This window comes from Muscardinus avellanarius, assembly GCF_963383645.1.
Source record: "Muscardinus avellanarius genome assembly, chromosome: 16".
Lineage (NCBI taxonomy): Eukaryota > Metazoa > Chordata > Mammalia > Rodentia > Gliridae > Muscardinus > Muscardinus avellanarius.
The window spans coordinates 40,396,479-40,414,738 of NC_137802.1; the positions used below are offsets into that span (position 1 = coordinate 40,396,479).

The 18,260-nt window shown below is 36.0% G+C and overlaps 1 protein-coding gene across 1 annotated transcript in view; it reads right to left on the bottom strand.

Moving 5' to 3' along the window:
• Positions 1–18,260, bottom strand: part of STXBP4 (syntaxin binding protein 4) — a gene marked incomplete at its 3' end in the record, with an annotated part of 152,165 nt that overhangs the window by 97,544 nt on the left and 36,361 nt on the right. The window contains exons 9-10 of the mRNA XM_080713409.1: positions 16,472–16,561; positions 11,665–11,730 (exon numbers count right to left, since the gene is read on the bottom strand). Coding sequence (XP_080569535.1) covers positions 11,665–11,730; positions 16,472–16,561 — 156 coding nt within the window. The remainder of the gene's footprint in view (positions 1–11,664; positions 11,731–16,471; positions 16,562–18,260) is intronic.

The following is an 18,260-nucleotide window of genomic DNA, read 5'->3' on the forward strand; positions in this document are numbered from 1 at the left end:
TGTGTGAGGTGAACAGCTTTGCTCCACCTGGCACTCTCCACTAAGATATTTTGTCACACCTCAGCCCCAAAGCAATGGGGCCAAGAGACTATGCACTGGAACCCCTGGAACCATGAGCTCCTGGGCTCAAAATCCAGTACAAAAAAATTTTAAAGAGAAGTTATTGGGAGGCTGAGAAAGGAGGATCGGTTTGCAGACAACCTTAGCTACTTAGTGAGGCCCTTTGCAAGTCAGTGAGACCCTGTTTCAAAATAAAGAATAAAAAATAGGGCTGGGGGTATAGCTAAGAGGTAGAATGCTCCTGGGTTCCATTTCAGAACCAGAAAAAAAAAGAGAAGAGTTATAAACAGTTTTGTGTGATTTTGAAAGACTTTCATCAATTGTGAAGAAGCAAATTAATCTTTAGCAAAACAGGTAGTATTTTCACTAGGGCATAGAAACTTTTTCATTAGCAATAAGTCTGTATTTCCAAAATCCCTTCAACAAAATAGCACTATTGTATATACAGGCAAAAAGTAAAAAGATGAATGGTATACATGGTAAATATCTTTTTTTTTTTCAAGCAAAAAGCTGAATGGTATGCATGGTCAATATCTTTTAAAATATACACTTCCAGGACTGACTTAGATTAGGTTACTTCATATTGTTTGCTTTTGAAATGAATAGTATTTCAGTACATATACATGTGGGGTTTTATATGCAGGTGTGTATATTTCTAATTATTTGCAACAGCTAGAAACTACATATTCAAAATTACTATAAATTATCACATTTTTAGCCTCAATCTCTTATTTTGTTTTGTTGGTTGCATCCCTCTAGATTTGCAGTCACTGTGTTAGCAAGCCTCAACTGCTCTCTGCTATTACTGTACATTCTACCATTGGTAAATCTGGTTGACTTTATCTTGTGTTATTTTTCGCATGGAGCCCATTGTACATTCCCATCACTACTATCCAGTTAAGTCCTCTGTTGCCTGTCAAGTGGGGAAACACTTCTCTAAAATTATGGTGCATACAAATCACATATAGACTTGTAAAATACAGATTCTGATTCCATAGGTCCTGGAGCACACCTGAGGCTCTGCATTTCTAAGTTTTGGGTGTTGCTGCTTTTGCTGACCACCCTTTGAGTAGCAAGGGTGTGGGGTTCTAGATCACCACAGTCTAATAATGGCAGCCACTAGCTGTATGTGGTTACTAAGCATCTGAAATAGAACTACTTGACTTTGGAACGGAACTTTTAACTTAATTTTAAATATCATGCATTTGAAACTAAAGAAATATAAAAGGTACAAATTTTTCCCAGTAAGAAAAGCTTTACTGTTTTGGTAGGATTGTTTTTCACTCTATGCAACTGCAGCATTTAACATATTATCATTGAGCTGTACTATCTATGTCAGGCGTATGAGTCATCTGAGCAGTACACAGGAACACTTACTTGATCCAGCCAGTGTTCAGTAATTAATTTCAATTTTTTAAGATTAAATGCCAACATGTACACAGAGTGTACTTATCTGAATATTTTATATAGACAACATGAATTTAACTAAAATACTTAGGGTTTTTATCCTACTACAATTAAATTTTTATCTGTTTAATTCAAAATTGTCTACAAAGCATGGGCAAATTTCTAAATTTAAAATGGATATATTCTACTGATGCAGAATAAAGTGGAGATAAATTAGCTAGCAATATGACCAAAGCGCTGAAAAAAAGAGACTAGAAGAAGCTGTGTTACAAATTTCATGATGAATGCACTTGCAATTTGCAAAGGTTATTTGTTATGAGAAACTTTTTACTATATAAAAAGAAACATTAAAAGATATTTTACAATTTTATGGTGAATTTCATAGTAAGCTTACTCTTAACGATCAAAAAGGAATCAACAAAATTATTTACCTAAACTTATAAGTAAATGTACAACATTTGTAATTTTGGGCAGCTATAAAATAGCTTGGATTTTTGCACAAAAGAGTAAGCCAGTTTTATATTTAGATGGTAATTTCCGTGGTGATAGAGATGAGAAACAGTACTTTATTTTAAAAAAGAAAGACATTCAAATAAGTCATAGGATAAATGCCCAAAGAGTACAGGAATTTCCTAACAATATAAAGATAAATTGATTAAAAAAACAAGGACTTTCTTTTTTATTATTTTTAAAATTTTTATGTCGACAATGGCATATATTCACACAGTACTTGGTGCCCTCCTTCCTCCCACTTCACCTTTTCACACCCTCCCAATACTGAGTGTCCAGGTTAATGATGTTATATTCACATGTATACGCATATTCGAATGTAGCTTTTTCATTGATTAACCTCAGTCTTCTTCCTCTCCTCCCCTTCCTTTCTGGCTTTCTGAGGTTTCCCCCCCATTATACACTTTTCTTTAGGTTTAGGTGAGCCATGTAATATAAGGGATACTACCTAATTCAGACTTTATGTACATACTCCTTCAAAAGGCTTCCAAATTTATGATGAAATGTCATTAATTTTTAGCATCAAAGAAAAACTTGCAGTGTAGATATTTCTAACTTTAGAATTTGTCAAAGAAGAATTTCTGCTAGATGATGAAAATCAAGTTTCTATCATGATAGATGGTGTTCCAGCTATGCTGGATTAAAAATTTGGATTTGTTGACATTTTCAAAGAATAGAATTTTCTTTATTGTTTCATTCTACTATGACATGTATTGAAAATATTTGTGCTCAGCTTTCTCAGTTGATTCTGTGAAAAGTGTTATGGTTACAGTAGTTAACACTATTTAGGGTATGTGTGTAAATTCTCTGAGTCATCACAGAACTATTTAAAAAAAAACATCAAAGACAATGAAGGTAATGATCCTGCGTGCTTTGCCAATGCTAGCTGGATGAATTGTGGAAGAGCTTTTACATAAAGTCCAATTTACTTTCAACTTCAATTTAAGGTTTTCTTAAAACAAAAGGAATGCATGCTAATAGTCTATCATCAAAGACTGAAAACAGTGTGGTTCACATTTTCACATTATTATTACACTGTACACAAAGAGCTAAAAGCAATTAGCAATACCCAAACACTCCTCCACAAGAGTGTGGATGGGATGAGGTGCACAGAGGCCAGAGGGGCTGCAAAATGGGTGGAGGAGTAGAGGCAAGGTAACAGGCAGGAGGCACAAAAGGATGGAGTAGGATGACAGCAGCTTGAGCTTTTACTGAATAAGATGGGAAGTCTTGGAGAGGCCTAAGGACTCTGGGTACTGAGCTCAGATTGGACTGTGCAGCAATGCAGCAAGAGTTGAAGCAAGGTGATCTGCTAGGAAGCTTTAACACAAACAGGAGATGATGATGGCTTAGATCAGTGATGGACATGGTTGAAAGTGATAAAATACTGTAAATAAAAAAATCCTGCTAGTTCCTAATTCTGTAGGGCCAATGAGCTGAATTTGGAGCATGAAAGAAAGAGCAGGGTCACAAGATAGGTAGGTGGAGTAAATTCATTTATTTCCACTTGTCAAATATCATCAATGGCAGTCCACTGTGCAAAATTCTGGATTGTCATTCAAGTGTCTATATACATGTTAGTATACATAAGAAGGCTCACTTGACTCTAAGGACAAGCTCTTCCTTTTTATACCACACGTTTCATGTTATGTCCTTTGCCTGGGGTGCTTTCCCTTTCTCTGTCTGGCCCAGCTCAGATGCTGCCTTGCCTATGAAAGGTTCCATCATCTTTCAGCCAGAATTACATATTCCTCCTCTCAATCAAATGGTTAAAACAACTTGTTTCCACCTTTAACACGTCCTCTTTTATTATTTACAAAAATCATAATAGTTATTGGAGTGCTTCTTATGTGAGCACACAGCATATACTATGCATGCTATATCACTTAGCATTTCTAACATTCTTGGGAAGAAGCCTATAATTAAATACATTTTATAGGCCGAGTCTTAGAAAGGTGAAATACTTTGCCAAAGGTCAAAAGCTAGCAGTAGGCAGGTTAGGGTATAAACTACATGTTCTACCTTCAAAGCCCCTTATCTACTACATCAATCCTTATGCCAATTAATTGTTCATATATGAGATTCCCTTTTCCTGTTTACATATATTTTTCATCTCTATCTCATCTTCTATAATCCTATTAAGTTCTGATACAGATTATTTATTGATGTAGACCTGACCTTTCTTCAAAACAGAAAACTAATCCTTTCAGAGAAATAAATCCAGGAGGGCCTCATGTGGAAAAAATAGGTATTGCTAGAAAAGGAAAGCACAATTGCTATTTTTCTTTACAGTTGTGTCTTGCAGTAGCCCTTATTGTAATTACTTCATCAAGAATGGTTGTAATTCTGAAGCTCATATGTTGTAAGCATTTATGAGAAATAAAATCTCAATTACAAGTAAAACGTAGGAAGAAAACCCATCTCCTAATTTACTCTCCATATAAAAATTAACAAAAACATTTATATATGTATAACTTCAGGACACAAGGAAACACAAAAATATAAGAAGTCTTATCCATACAATCTTATGCAGATGTTGAAGATATAGAATTGAAATAACTTAAAAGGCATATTAACCAATATTTAATAAAACATGGGTCTTTAAATTGGCTAAAAAATAGACGACTTTTAAAAATGTTTCATTTGGAGATAATTTCAAGTGCAGAGTTATAAGAATAACAGAAAAATATCCTCATATCTTTTGCCCAGATTTGCCAACATATTTATGAATGAGAAATAAGATACTTTTTGTGTGATACAGGGGTATTCTACCTCTGAACTACACTATCAGCCCTTTTTATTTATTTTTTTATTTTGAAACAAGGTTTTGCTAAATTGCTGAGGCTGGCTTTGAACCTGTGATCCTCTGTCTTTGCCAAGTAGTGGGAATTACAGGTGTGTGCCACCATCCCTGGCTGAGAAATAAGATATTCTTATAAACCACTGGTTTTGAGAGACTTTTAAACATACTTTTATTGGTGCATTATAATTACACATCCTAATGAGGTATAGAGTCATAGAAACACACGTGCACACAGCCCTTGCTGTTTCCCTCCAGATCTCATCCCTTTTCTCCCCTTCTGCAGACATATCACTTAGATTGGTATGGATAATTCTGTGTACATATACATAATGTTATTTAAACTGTTACTTTCTTTTTTTGTGGTACCGGAGGATTGAAACTGAGGACATTCGACCTCTGAGCTACATCTCTAGACCTGTTTCTTATTCTTTATTTTGAAACTAGGTCTTACTAAGTTGCAGAGACCCTCACTAAGTAGCTAAGGCTGGCCTTGAACCTGTGAGGCTCTGCTTAGCCTCCCAAGTACTGAGATTATGAGTGTGGTCTGTCATGCCCGACCAAACTGTTACTTTTATTATGTCTCCATTTCCCCCTCCTCCTTCCCAGAAACCCCCTCCATTGCTCCCTTAGAGTATATAGTATATATACTTTTGCCTGAAGTCTCTTGTTACCCAATTTCTTTCTAGCTTCCACATATGAAAGAAAGCATTCAATTGTTTGCTTTCTGAGACTGGCTAATCTCACTTAGCATAATATTCTCTAGTTCTATCCATTTCTCTGAAACAACACAATTTTGTTTTTACTTATGAGTAAAATTCCATTGTGTGTATATACCAGTTCTGTGATCCATTAATCTGTTGATGGACACCTAGGATGATTTCATAATTTGGCTATTGTGAACTGCTATAAACACGGATATACATATATTGCTATAATATCCACACTTCAATTCCTTTGGAAAGATGCCCAGGAGTGGCATAGCTAGGTCATATGGTGGTTCCATTGGCAGTCTTCTGAAAAAAAAAAAAAAAAAAAAAAAACAAAACCCAAAAACAAAAACAAAAACAAAAAAACAAAAAAACTCCACACTGATTTCCATAGTGGCTGACTAGTTTACAGTCCCACCAAGAGTAGATAAAGGTTCCTTTTCCCGCATATCTTCACCAGCATTTTTTATTGTCTGTGTTCTTGATGACTGGAGTGAGATGGAATCTCGGTGTAGTTTTTATTTGCATTCTCTTGATTGCTAATGATGTTGAACATTTTGTTCATACATTTATTGGCCATTTGTGTTTCCTCTTTTGAGAAGTGTCTCTTCACTTCAACTGCCACCTTTTTTATTGGGTTATTCGTTTTTTTTAGCATTAAGTTTAAAGTTTCTTATATAGTCTAGACATTGCAGCTTTATCAGAGGAGTACCTGACAACGGTCTCTCATTCTGTAGGCTTTCTCTTTAGGCTCTTGATGGTTTCCTTTGCTGCACAGAAGCTTTAAATTTTAATGCCATTCCATTTATTAATTCTCACTTTAATTTTCTGAGCTTTCAGGGTCCTATTGGGCAAGTTTCTAGTAGTACCTATATGCTGGAGTGTTGATATTTTGAAACTGCTAGTTTCTGGTCTAATTTATAGGCTTTTGATACAGTTGACTCTTGTGCAGGATGAGAGGTTGGGGTTTAATTTCATTCTTCTACAAATGAATAACCAATTTTCTAGTACTATTTTTTTTTTCTTTTTGCAGTACTGGGATTGAACCCAGTGGCATTCTACCTCCCAGCTATACCCCCAGCCCTATTTCATTTTATTTTTTTATTTTGAAACAGGGTCTAACCAAGTTGCTAAGAGCCTCACTAGGTAGCTGAGACTGGCCTTGAACTTTTGACCCTCCTGTCTCAGTCTCCCAAGTACTGGGATACAAGCGTGTGCCACCACACCAGGTTCTAGCACTACTTGTTGAAAAGGCTGTCTTTTCTTCACAAAAGAAGAGATACAAAGGGCTAATAGATACATGAAAAGATGTTCTTCATCACTGGCCATCAGGGAGATGCAAATCAAAACTACACTGAGATTCCATCTAACCCCAGTCAGAGTAGCAAGCATAAAGAAATCAAACAACAACAAATGCTGGCGAGGATGTGGGGAAAGAGGAACTCTTTTACACTGTTGGTGGGAGTGCAAACTAGTTCAGCCACTATGGAGATCTGTGTGGAGATTCCTGAGAAAGTTGGGAATAGATCCACCATATGATCCAGCTATACCACTCCTAGGTATCTTACCAAAGGGGTAGAATTCAGAGAAATACAGCAACATATGCATACCTATGTTCATAGCAGCACAATTTGTAATAGCCAAAATATGGAACCAACCCAGATCACCATCAACAGATGAATGGATAGCAAAACTGTGGGAAATACACACAATGGAATTCTATTCAGCCATAAAGAAGAACAAAATTACATCATTTGCAAGAAGATGGAAAGCCCTGGAGAACATCATGTTAAGTGAGATCAGCCAAGCACAGAAGGAGAAGATACACATGTTTCCTCTAATATGCCCAAACTAGAAAACACAAAGGATACCAGTAGGACCCCAGATATTAGAGGGGAAATACTAGCTAAGTTTTAATGGAAATATAGGAGAGGAGAAAGACCGATCTGGATTAATGAGGGTCTACACCTGAACATGTGTAAAATTATGAATAAGACATGGTTAACCTGGACAACCATTGGTGGGGGGGGAGGGGGAGGGGGAGAGGGCACCAAATATAGTATAAATGTATACTACTTATGTTCAATAAAAAATTGTTTAAAAAATAAATAAATAAATAAATAAAAAATAAAGAAAAAAAAGTTTTATTGGCACACACACAAAAAAAAAAAAAAAAAAAAGAAAAGGCTGTCTTTTCTTCAACATATGCTTTTGGCACCTTTCTCAAAAATCAACTGGCTAAAAACATGAGAATTTGTTTCTGGATTTTCTACTTTGTTCCATTGGTCTATGTAGAGGCTGTTGCTGAGATTTTGCATGTTCTAATATATGTAAATCATTTGCATATATGCATATATAAAACACATATACACACACACACATATATATTGCATGTATTTTTCTTAATCACATATATATTGCATATGTTTTTCTTCACCATTTGAGGGTAAATTATATATTTCATGGCCCTTTATCCTTTAAAACTTCAGTATTTCTCAAGATTAAGAAAATTCTCTTGCCGGGAGTGGTGGCGCATGCTTGTAATCGCCGCGCTTGGGAGGCGGAGACAGGAGGATCGTGCAGGTTCGTAGTCAGCCTCGCTGGCTTAAGAGATCCTGTTTCCAAATAAATAACAAAAAGGTCTGGGAGTGTAGCCCGGAGGGAGAAGGGCTTCCAGGAACCCCAGTACCACCAAAAAGAAAAAAAGAAAAAAGAAGAAAAGAAAAAAGAAAATTCTCTTGTAAAACTACAGTTCAGTCAGAAGTGTAAAATTGATGCAGTATTTTCATTTCATCTGTATTCCAATTTTGTCAATTCACCCAGTAATGTTCTTTTTTAGTGGGTTTTTTATTTTAATCTGAGTACAGGATTTATCTAGGGTCAAGTATTGTACTTATTTTTCATAACTACAAATTCTCTTTAATCTCTTTTAACATGGACCACTTTATCAACATTTTTAAAATGGCACTGACATTTTTGAAGAATACAACACACACACACACACACACACACTTTTATTTTCTTATTTATTTATTTTTCTACCTCCAGGATATAATCCAGGCCTATTTTTACATTTTTATTTGGAAACAGGGTCTCTTAAGCCAGCGCGGCTGGCTTCGAACCTGCGCGATCCTCCTGTCTCTGCCTCCCAAGTGCAGGGATTACAAGCGTGCGCCACCATGCCCGGCGACACACACACACTTTAAAAATAAAACTTTCATTTTGTGTTTCTCTGCTGTTCCTGATAGTAAGATTTAGTTTATATATTCTGAGGCAGAACACTACACAGGTCATACCGGGTGATTTTCAGAGTATCACATTGGAACTCAATGGTCAGCTGCTGTTCATCGGTCACATCAACTTTTAGCCCTAAAGTGTTTTAGCACTTTCTGATTGGAGTTTTCTTTTCTTCTTTTGGTACTGGGGCTTAAACCCAGGGGCATTCTACCCTCAAGTCACACTTCCAGACCTTTTGATTATTTTTATTTTGCAACAAGGTCTCACTAAGTTATCACATGCTGGCTTCATGCCAGCAATTCTCCTGCCTTGATCTCTCAGGTACTAGGATTACCGGCATGCACCATCACGCCTGGCTGATTTTTCTTCTGTGTAATTACTATTTTCCCCCTTGTAGTTAATAAGCAGTTTATAGAGTTACGTTAAAACCATGTAAATATGTAGACATCCTGTTCTTTGTTAAAATTTCCCCCTAAATTTAGCCTCTCAGTTTGTGTCCAATTCGGTCCTTACTAAAACATTTGTGTAAGATACAAAATGTTGATTTCCAAGTCTAGCAAATCTGCAGTCCTTCCTCAAAGTCTACACTCAACAGTCTACTGTGAGCAAAAGTACTTCACTCTCACTATTAGTTTTCCAATCTTAAAAATAGTATGGGCCTAAGAATGACTGTCTTTTCAATTGTTTGGGCCAATGAACTGCTATCTCTTCAACAGTTTATTACTGTACTTAGTTACTTTGGCATACAAGTTCTTCCAGATCCAGTCAGTGGAAGCTCCTTAAAGGTAGCTCCTTACATGTCCATGTCATTCTGAGCACCTCCTTATTTTCTGGCATAAGAGGTTCCAAGCTTATCTTGCATTTTTCCTCCCCTCCCCTTGAGATCAATCATTTCTTTAAGGCACTTGAGTTCCTTTGAGCAGAGGGTGGTGATGGGTAGTATCTGGACACTTATGTAGGTATGTGCTCATTAGTTTCAAGTCTTCTCTTAATTTTGGAAAGTTCTACATATTAGTACTTTTCCACTGTTTTGGTTGATTTCTTTAAGAAACTCTTACTTCTTGATTCTGTTTTCATTTTCCTGGTTGTTTTCTTCAATGCCTTTTCATATATTCCTCCTTGGGCACTGGCTTGGTGGCAATACTGTTATCAATATTACTAGGGTTTTGTCTTTTGCTTCCATTTCTTTCCTAAATTTTATCAACTCTCATTTCATTTTTTTTCTTCTGTTTTTGAATTTCTATTCTTGATATTGATCTTGAAAAATTTTCCTATTTAAAGTGTTTTTTTTTTTTTCTGCCCCAAATGCTTATTGAGACATTGAGTTGAGTTTGGAGTGTTATACTATGGTAGCTTTGTGTTTCCATTATCTTGGGAAGTTTTCAACAGGAAAAGCGCTTGAATTCACATTGTCTGATACTTGTTTGATAATGATGGGGATACATTTTTTTATTCTACTCTTTTTAATGTCAGAAACAATAATTAGTTCAAGAGCACTCTCTTCTGTTTCTTTTCTGGATCATGTTAATGGTGGCTGTGGGGGTGGGGTAGGATAGATTGACATGTCTTGTTCTCTTCCATTTCTGCAGCACCCTGAAACAACCCCCACGTCCACCCTCTTTCCTTCCTGTTAATTGCCTAGGCTCCAAGGCATTCCACCCATTTTCCATCCCCTTGATTCTTACCCAGAAGCAATGATTATTCAAGGCTGCTGCTTCCGCTTCCGGTTTCATGCTTGTTCAAGTACTTCCTGCAGCCAGTGCTGAGAACCATCAAGTCCTAACTGATGTTCAGTATTGTAGCACTGATTGTAGCGCTTGTTCTTTCCAGGGCTGGTTTTATCTGCTTTTCATCTCCCTCCTCATCTCTCATCTACTCTCTGCACCCTAGGTCTCACTGACAGGCGAGCTGAAGGAGTTCTGTTGGATTCTTTTTTTACTCTGTATGTACTTTGAAGTTTGTGGTGTTCTCTGTCACATAGTCATTATTGAAGACATGCGACCTGTATGGATCTATTTACTCTATCGACTTGACGCTCTTTGGAAGGACAGTGTGAAGGTGATTCAAAATCAAGCATCGCCACTGAACTCTAACAGTGTTCTCTTAATTCTCTCTTCTAATTTATATTGTTATTTATGCTTTTATTTCATAATATGGTCATTGCATTTGTTTTTAAATCTAGGCTCAAATTCTTTGAAGACTGCACAGGCTGAAAATAAGTTTCTACATTTTATTATTAACAACTAAATATAAAAAGTACTCTTGTGGGATTTGTTTTATATTATTATTATTCTTTTCTGTAGTCCTGGGGATTGGACCTAGGATACTTTCATCTCCAAGCTATAACCCAAGTCCTATTTTATTTTAGGTTTGGAAACAGTCTCAATAGATTGCCAAGGCTGTCCTTGAACCTATGTTCCTCCTATCGCAGTCTACCAGTCTACCAAGTACTATGATTACAGGTGTGTGCCACCATCCCCAGCTGAAATTTGTTTTATTTCGAAGAGGCTTGTTTTGTTTTTTGTTAATAAAATAAGGAGCAACTAAAGAAAAGAAAAAAAAAAAAACTAAAGAGAAGAAAAGTAAAAAGGTAATGAGATTGGTCATTTTGGTCCATGGAAAGCAATTTCAAAAAGAAGTTTTAATATTTCTTTGAGCAATAGGGGTAGGAGTTCATTACAGGTTCACTTTCCCAAAGTGATTCTTTTTAAGATCTATACTATTTTATATTTTATTATTTGTATCAGTAAACTCTGTGATATTACAAAGTGTCACTGCTTTACAATTATGCAGCACATGTGTATACATAGGCGTACACACACATACACACACATACACACATGTACACACACATGTACACACACACACACACATGTACACACACACACACACACACACACACACACACACACACACACACACCAGTGCACCTGTACTTACTTGCTTCACATTCTGGAGCTCTTCTGTCAGCTGCTTCCTTTGCCTCTCTGACTCCAACAATTTTTCCTATATTTAAAAAGCACTGGATTAATAAGTTCTTATGATGGCACCGACCTCCTTTGTTTCAAAGCTTCTTCAAACATCAAATTGCTATAATCTAAAAATGTTACTTATCACTTTCCTGGTTTCACTCATACCACTTAAAAGTAATTAATTACCTATAGTCTAATTGTGAGGTAAACACATTTTGGCCTTAAAACCTGAGGTCCAAAAAAGTCAGTCAGGATCAAAATGTGTAAATATTAGCTAAGTTTGGCCAATAGCTACCATTGCCAAAAAATTTCCAATTTATTGTGAATTAGAAGAAAAGGCTTCCAACCATCCTAAAGAGAACATATAAGACTGGGTTGAATATTAGTTTCATAATTTTACTGTAGCTTATTCCTAGAAGAGTATCCATAAAAAGGAAGATATGACTGATATAAACTACATATGAAATACGAGTATTAAAGTAGATAAATATAATATACCCAAGTAAAATACTATCATCTTTGAGAATTTAAAATTAAGTCAAGCATAGACCCTAAAATGTCTAATTTGTTAATAATATCTTTAATAACATCAGTTTTATTGCTCAAATCAGAAATAGTAAGAGTATTTTAAGGGCCATTTTGTTATAAACTCGAGAATCGGAATTGCTTGGATGTTAAATTGGGTGGTAAAGATTTATGGCAACATTGCAATGATTTTAAGAGGCAATCTGCTTTCTGGAATGTCTCAGCTCCGTCTTGTCTGAGAGGTAGAGTGAAGGTATGTGAAGATGAATTTAATGGAGCAGTCTAATGAATACACTGCAGAGCAGGAGCCGGGGGACTGCCGGCTCTTAAGCCTGTACGCTCTGAGAGTCACCTTCACTCTTTGTGCTAGGTTTTTGCATTCATAAATGGAAAATATACCTATTTTCATTAACTTTTGCAAAGCAGTAGCAATATGAATTCTGCAAAAAGGCTTTATGCTAAGTAGGGCCAATAGGGCCTTTAAAGACCATTTTTACAAAATAAAAATTAGCCATTGGAATAAAATTATCTTGGTGTCCTTTTTTTTAATACTTGAAATCAGACATGAGAAGAGCAATGTCGAGGTACAATGACAAGATGGCAGAGCATCTACAACCTCCATGAATTTTGTGTGGTGTGTGTGTGTGTGTGTGTGTGTGTGTGTGTGTGTGTGTGTAATGCAAGAAGAAAAACTGAAAATACAAACATGACCTCTAAGAAAATATTTATTATTTGAGATACTATTTGTATAGCTTTCTAAAAGCTACAGATTATATTGTGTGAGAGAGGTAATTATAAAATGTGGAATTTGTTTTACCTGAGGTTTCAGGTTTCGTCTCATTAGGATTTGTCCAGTTACATTTCATGAACTTTAAATGTGAACCTGCTCTATTGCATGGCTCCTCTGGGAACTCTTGTTTAAATGTTACACAAATAAAATGTATACTGTTTTAAGTCAAAATTCTAATATTGATACTCAAATAAAGACTGAAATATATCATGAAATTTAACCATAGTAAAATTTAAGGAAATGGAAAAGATTTGAGGGCTTCTTAAATTTCTGATGAACCACAAGATTTAATGGCTTATATAGAGATAAATCACATAAAAATGCTTTTTTTTTTTTTTTTTTTTTTTGGTGGTTCTGGGGGTGGAACCCAGGGGCTTTCTACCTCCAGGCTAAACTCCCATACCTATTTTATATTTTATTTGGAAACAGGGTCTCACTAAGTTACTGAGAGCCTCACTAAGTAGCTGAGGCTGCCTTCGAACCTGTGCGATCCTCCTGTCTCAGCCTCCTAAGTGCAGGGATTACAAGCGTGCGCCACTACGCCTGGTTAAAAATGCTATTTTAACTGAGTGACATTGGAGTTTTTTGTTTAAAAAAAAAAACAAAAATAAAGAAACTGCCCATTTATTTTTAAAACTAAATTTTATTTTTTTCTATTTTAACTGATACTCTAAAATATAGAGAGTGATTTCAAGATTATGAATAGAAATACTTAAACCATTCCTATAGTAGTAACATGCTCATATATATTTGGAAAGAATATGAATTGGCAGTCTTTTGAAAATAAATTGGTAGTGTTACAGAAAATTATATGTGTTCATATTCTTTAATACAGCAATTCTGCTTTTAGAGGTTTATTTTGTGTAGACACACATACAATTGCCCAAAGATACATCTACAAAGCTGTTGAAGGTATAATTATTATTTTTTTTTTTTTCTAGTTAGAAACGTTTTATTTAAATGTGCCAAATAAAAACCCATTTTTTGACCATACGATGTTAATACATTCAACAAAAACTTAATATTATCTTACTGCTGTGAATTTACAGAGTAATAATCCAGATCCATTTTGATTAGATGGTTGAAATATCCTTCCTAGGTTACATTTTACAGACATCACAAATCCCTTATAATAATGTAAACAAAATAACTTTTCCCTAAAGGGTGAACTTGAGAACTTCAGTCCATTCTTTCAGGACTCGCACTTCTGCGTGGACTTCCTGATGGGGAACGACTTCTTTTTGGAGATGGAGATCTGGACTTTGATCGGCTGCTTCTTGGTCGTGAAATAGACCTGGATCTTGATCTTGACCTTGACCGGGATTGGAAATACCTCGATCCTTTTATAGAACCAGACCTAGATCTTCTGAGTGAAGCAGATCTCGATCTACGAAGAGACACAGATCTTGATCGTCGAGGAGATGCCGATCTGGATCTTCTTCCCCTGCTCCTGCTGCGTGAGCGAGAGTATCGCCTTCCTCTGGATCGAGAATGTGATCTAGACCGTGACCTTGCAAGTTTGCAGGTCGACCCTCTTTGGCCCATGGTCTAGTAGGTCTAGTAGATCTAGACGATCTAGAAGTATCTATAGCCGATCGCTGCATCTAGATGTTTTCTTCAATCTAACGACGATCATACTGACAGCCGAAAGAGCCAGGTGAGGCTTGATTGACGCAAGAAGATTTTTCTAGTTGGGAATGTGGTCAATCTGGTGTTCCTCTTTCTAAAGCGGAGGGGGCCCCAATTGTAAGCCAAATTTACTGTTACGGCGATCACCGTCTCAAATTTTCTGCCCTTTAAAGAATAAGGTGAAGCTAGGTGTAGATGACTCGAGGGGATCTGGCCTCTTATGCTGATCACCTCATTTTTTTTTTTTTTTTTTTTTTTTTTGGTGGTACTGGGGTTTCTGGAAGCCCTTCTACCTCCGGGCTACACTCCCAGACCTATTTTTACATTTTTATTTGGAAACAGGGTCTCCTAAGCCAGCGCGCGCGGCTGGCTTCGAACCTGCGCGATCCTCCTGTCTCTGCCTCCCAAGCGCGGGGATTACAAGCGTGCGCCACCACGCCCGGCCTATAATTATTTTTAATAATGGGAAAATTGAGAAGAGTCCAAATATCCATCGAGAGAGAAGTGGTCAAATAAAATAGAACTCTTTGATGTAAAATTATTTGTATTCAGAAGAATACAAAGGAACTGTATTTATTAACCTGAAATCTGCCAAGCTTTAAGTCTTACAAAGAGGGGGGAAAATTAAAAACTGGAGATAGAAAGTGATATATGTGAAAGTTAAAGTATTCATATATGCTTTCTTCCTTTTCTTGTTTCACTGTTAAAATCTCATTTTTTTCTCCTAAGAGCAGTTTTAGTTTCACAGGAGAACTGAGAGGAAGGTACACAAATTTCCATGTACTCCCTAACCCCACATATACATTTATTTATGTATTTATGTATTTATTTATTTATTTGTGGTACTAGGGGTGGAACCCAGAGGCTTTCAACCTCCAGGTTATACTCCCAGACCTATTATATATTTTATTTGGAAACAGGGTCTCACTAAGTAGCTGAGGCTGGCTTCAAACCTGTGATCCTCCTGTCTCAGCCTCCCAAGCACAGAGATTACAAGTGTGCGCCACCATGCCCGGCTTATATATTTATTTTTTTGAAATAAAATTGGCTATGTATAGAAATGTCCTGAAAGAATGAATTGACTCATTTTTAATAATAGTTTTCTCCAGAGGGTAGAATTGTACAATGAAGGTAATAAAATATTTTTACTTTTTGGTATAAATAACTTATTTCAATAAAGATAAAGTAATTAACAGCAAAAATTCACTTACTTAAAATAATTTAAATATTCATATTCCTATGGTATATTAATGGAAAATAAAGGGGCATTTTTGAAGATTTAGAAAACATAACCAGATTTTATAAACACTGGGATATAATTTTAATGTAACATTTTAAAAAACAGAATGAAACTACCCAAAGAGAATCCAAATGTTATTTGGAACATGTGTTTTGATCTTCCCTTAAATTACTGCCTTAAGTTCAAATTACATTAACAAAACACTATGTCCTTTAGGAACAGCTCTATACATGGAAAAAAAATTATTTCCCAGTGAAAATAGGAAGATCCAAAATTATCACAGCTTCCTTTGTTGACTCCTTGTCTAATTCTGCTATTGCCACCAGTATGGCAAAAAGAAAAAGAGGGTAAAAAGTAGCCGCACCAGAAGGCAGGAACAAAAACCATTGTTCACACGAAAACTTATATGGATACTGCGAAGTAGAAATAAGTGTGTGACCTAAGAAATTAACTCCCTAAAGACAAATCAAAGAATGAACTTAATTCTAACTATTTGACATTACTGTTCCTTCATTAAAAATGAAACTAAGCTCCAACAACAGATTCTTTTGTTTTCTAAAGAAAATCTAAGGAAGCTGAACTGGAGGTTACCTTAAGCACCTTCACTTCTTCCAAGGCATTGTTTCTTTCACGCTTAAGCCTTTCCATTTCATCTGCTTCTAAAGAGTCACAGGGAAGAAGCTGTCAACATTATAAGAGACAAGTGATGCGTTAGATGCTAATTATGAGAACTAACATAAAAATCCTTTTTAACTCAGGACTTTGCATTCTAATAACAAATTCAGTTTTTTACTTTGCAGTTGTTAGATTCGATAAAAGAGAATATTAAAGTAACCTGAGAGCAGTTCCATTCATTTAAGCCTAACCTTACATTGCTGTTTCTTACAGTGGGATTTGGATGATCAAAAAATACGCATACTCTGCTGACAACTTTATGATTTCTATTTTTTAAAAAAAAATTTTATTGGTGCATTATAGTCATACATCTTACTGGAGTACAAGATGGTAGAGGCACACATGCACACATCACTCATTTAGCCCTTCCCCAATTCCCCCTTCTCATTCCCTCTCCCCTTCCTCCTTCTCATGTTTGGCTTAGTGATTGACTTTAATATGTTCGTGAAAGTATATCATTTGCATTATGGAACTTCTCTCGTCCCTCCGCCAATTACCCCCAGTTAGGCCTCCTTATTTGTTCATCTATGGCTTCTCTTCCTTTGTCTAGAGTTCCTCCTATGACCCTTTTTTCCCTAGCTTCCACATATTAGGAGAACATCTGATTTCTTGCTTTTTGTGACTGACTAATCTCACTTAGCACAATGTTCTCCAGTTCCATCTATTTCCCTGTAAATGATGTATGTATGATTCATCCTCAGCTACTTAGTGAGGCCCTCTGCAACTCAGTGAGACCCTGTTTCCAAATAAAGAATAAAAAATTGGGCTGAGAACGTAGCTCGGAGGTAGAATGCCCCTCAGTACTGCAAACAAACAAACAAACAAACAAACAAACAAACAAACAATTTTCCTTACAAGTCCAAATCCCACAACCATGTTTAGAGTGTCAGGTAGACTCTAGGAGTTATCAACCTAAACCACTTACAAAACACATTCATTCCAAGAGTTAACAAAATGCTGCACATTATCAATTAAGATGGTTTACATGGGCCTAGTGATGTACATTTATTAATTTTATATCTAGTTTTAACCAAATGAAAATAAAACAGCAAGTGGCTTGAAAAGATTAGTGCACAGAAAATGCAGATTGAAGATAGTATTAATAATTTACTCAAAGGTCAACGATGACATCAAAAAACAGCCGAGATGACAATTTTTCTAACATATAACATGATTTCCCTGACAGTCAATTAGTAGAGAAAACAATGACAACCTAATCAGAGAGACAATCCAAGTCTATTTACAGTTATCTTCTATGTAGAAAAACTTTAAAAAAAAGTACAGAAAATATAATTTAAACTACTAAGTAGAGAAACTGATTGTCAGAGAAGTTATGGGCTTAAAGCAAGGCCCTCTTCATAGGGGAGGCAAATACAGAGTAGAAAAAGATAACAAAAATTATTAGTAATATCAGCTATTTAATGGGAACTATGTGCAGTGGTGTAGATGAGGACTGTGCATATTCAATGTTAAAGCCTTGCAATTATCATCATTTCACAGATGGGAAAACAAGCCCAGAAAGATTAGTAACTTGACTGGGACCACAGTCAGGGAGAGAGAAAGAGAAGAGAGAGAGAGAGAGAGAGAGAGAGAGAGAGAGAGAGAGAGAGAGAGAGAGAGAGAGATTTCAAGATTCTCACAGAAGTCTAGCATCAGTCTGTGATTTTTACAACAAAAATGGTAGGATAGAGATGAAAAACTTAGA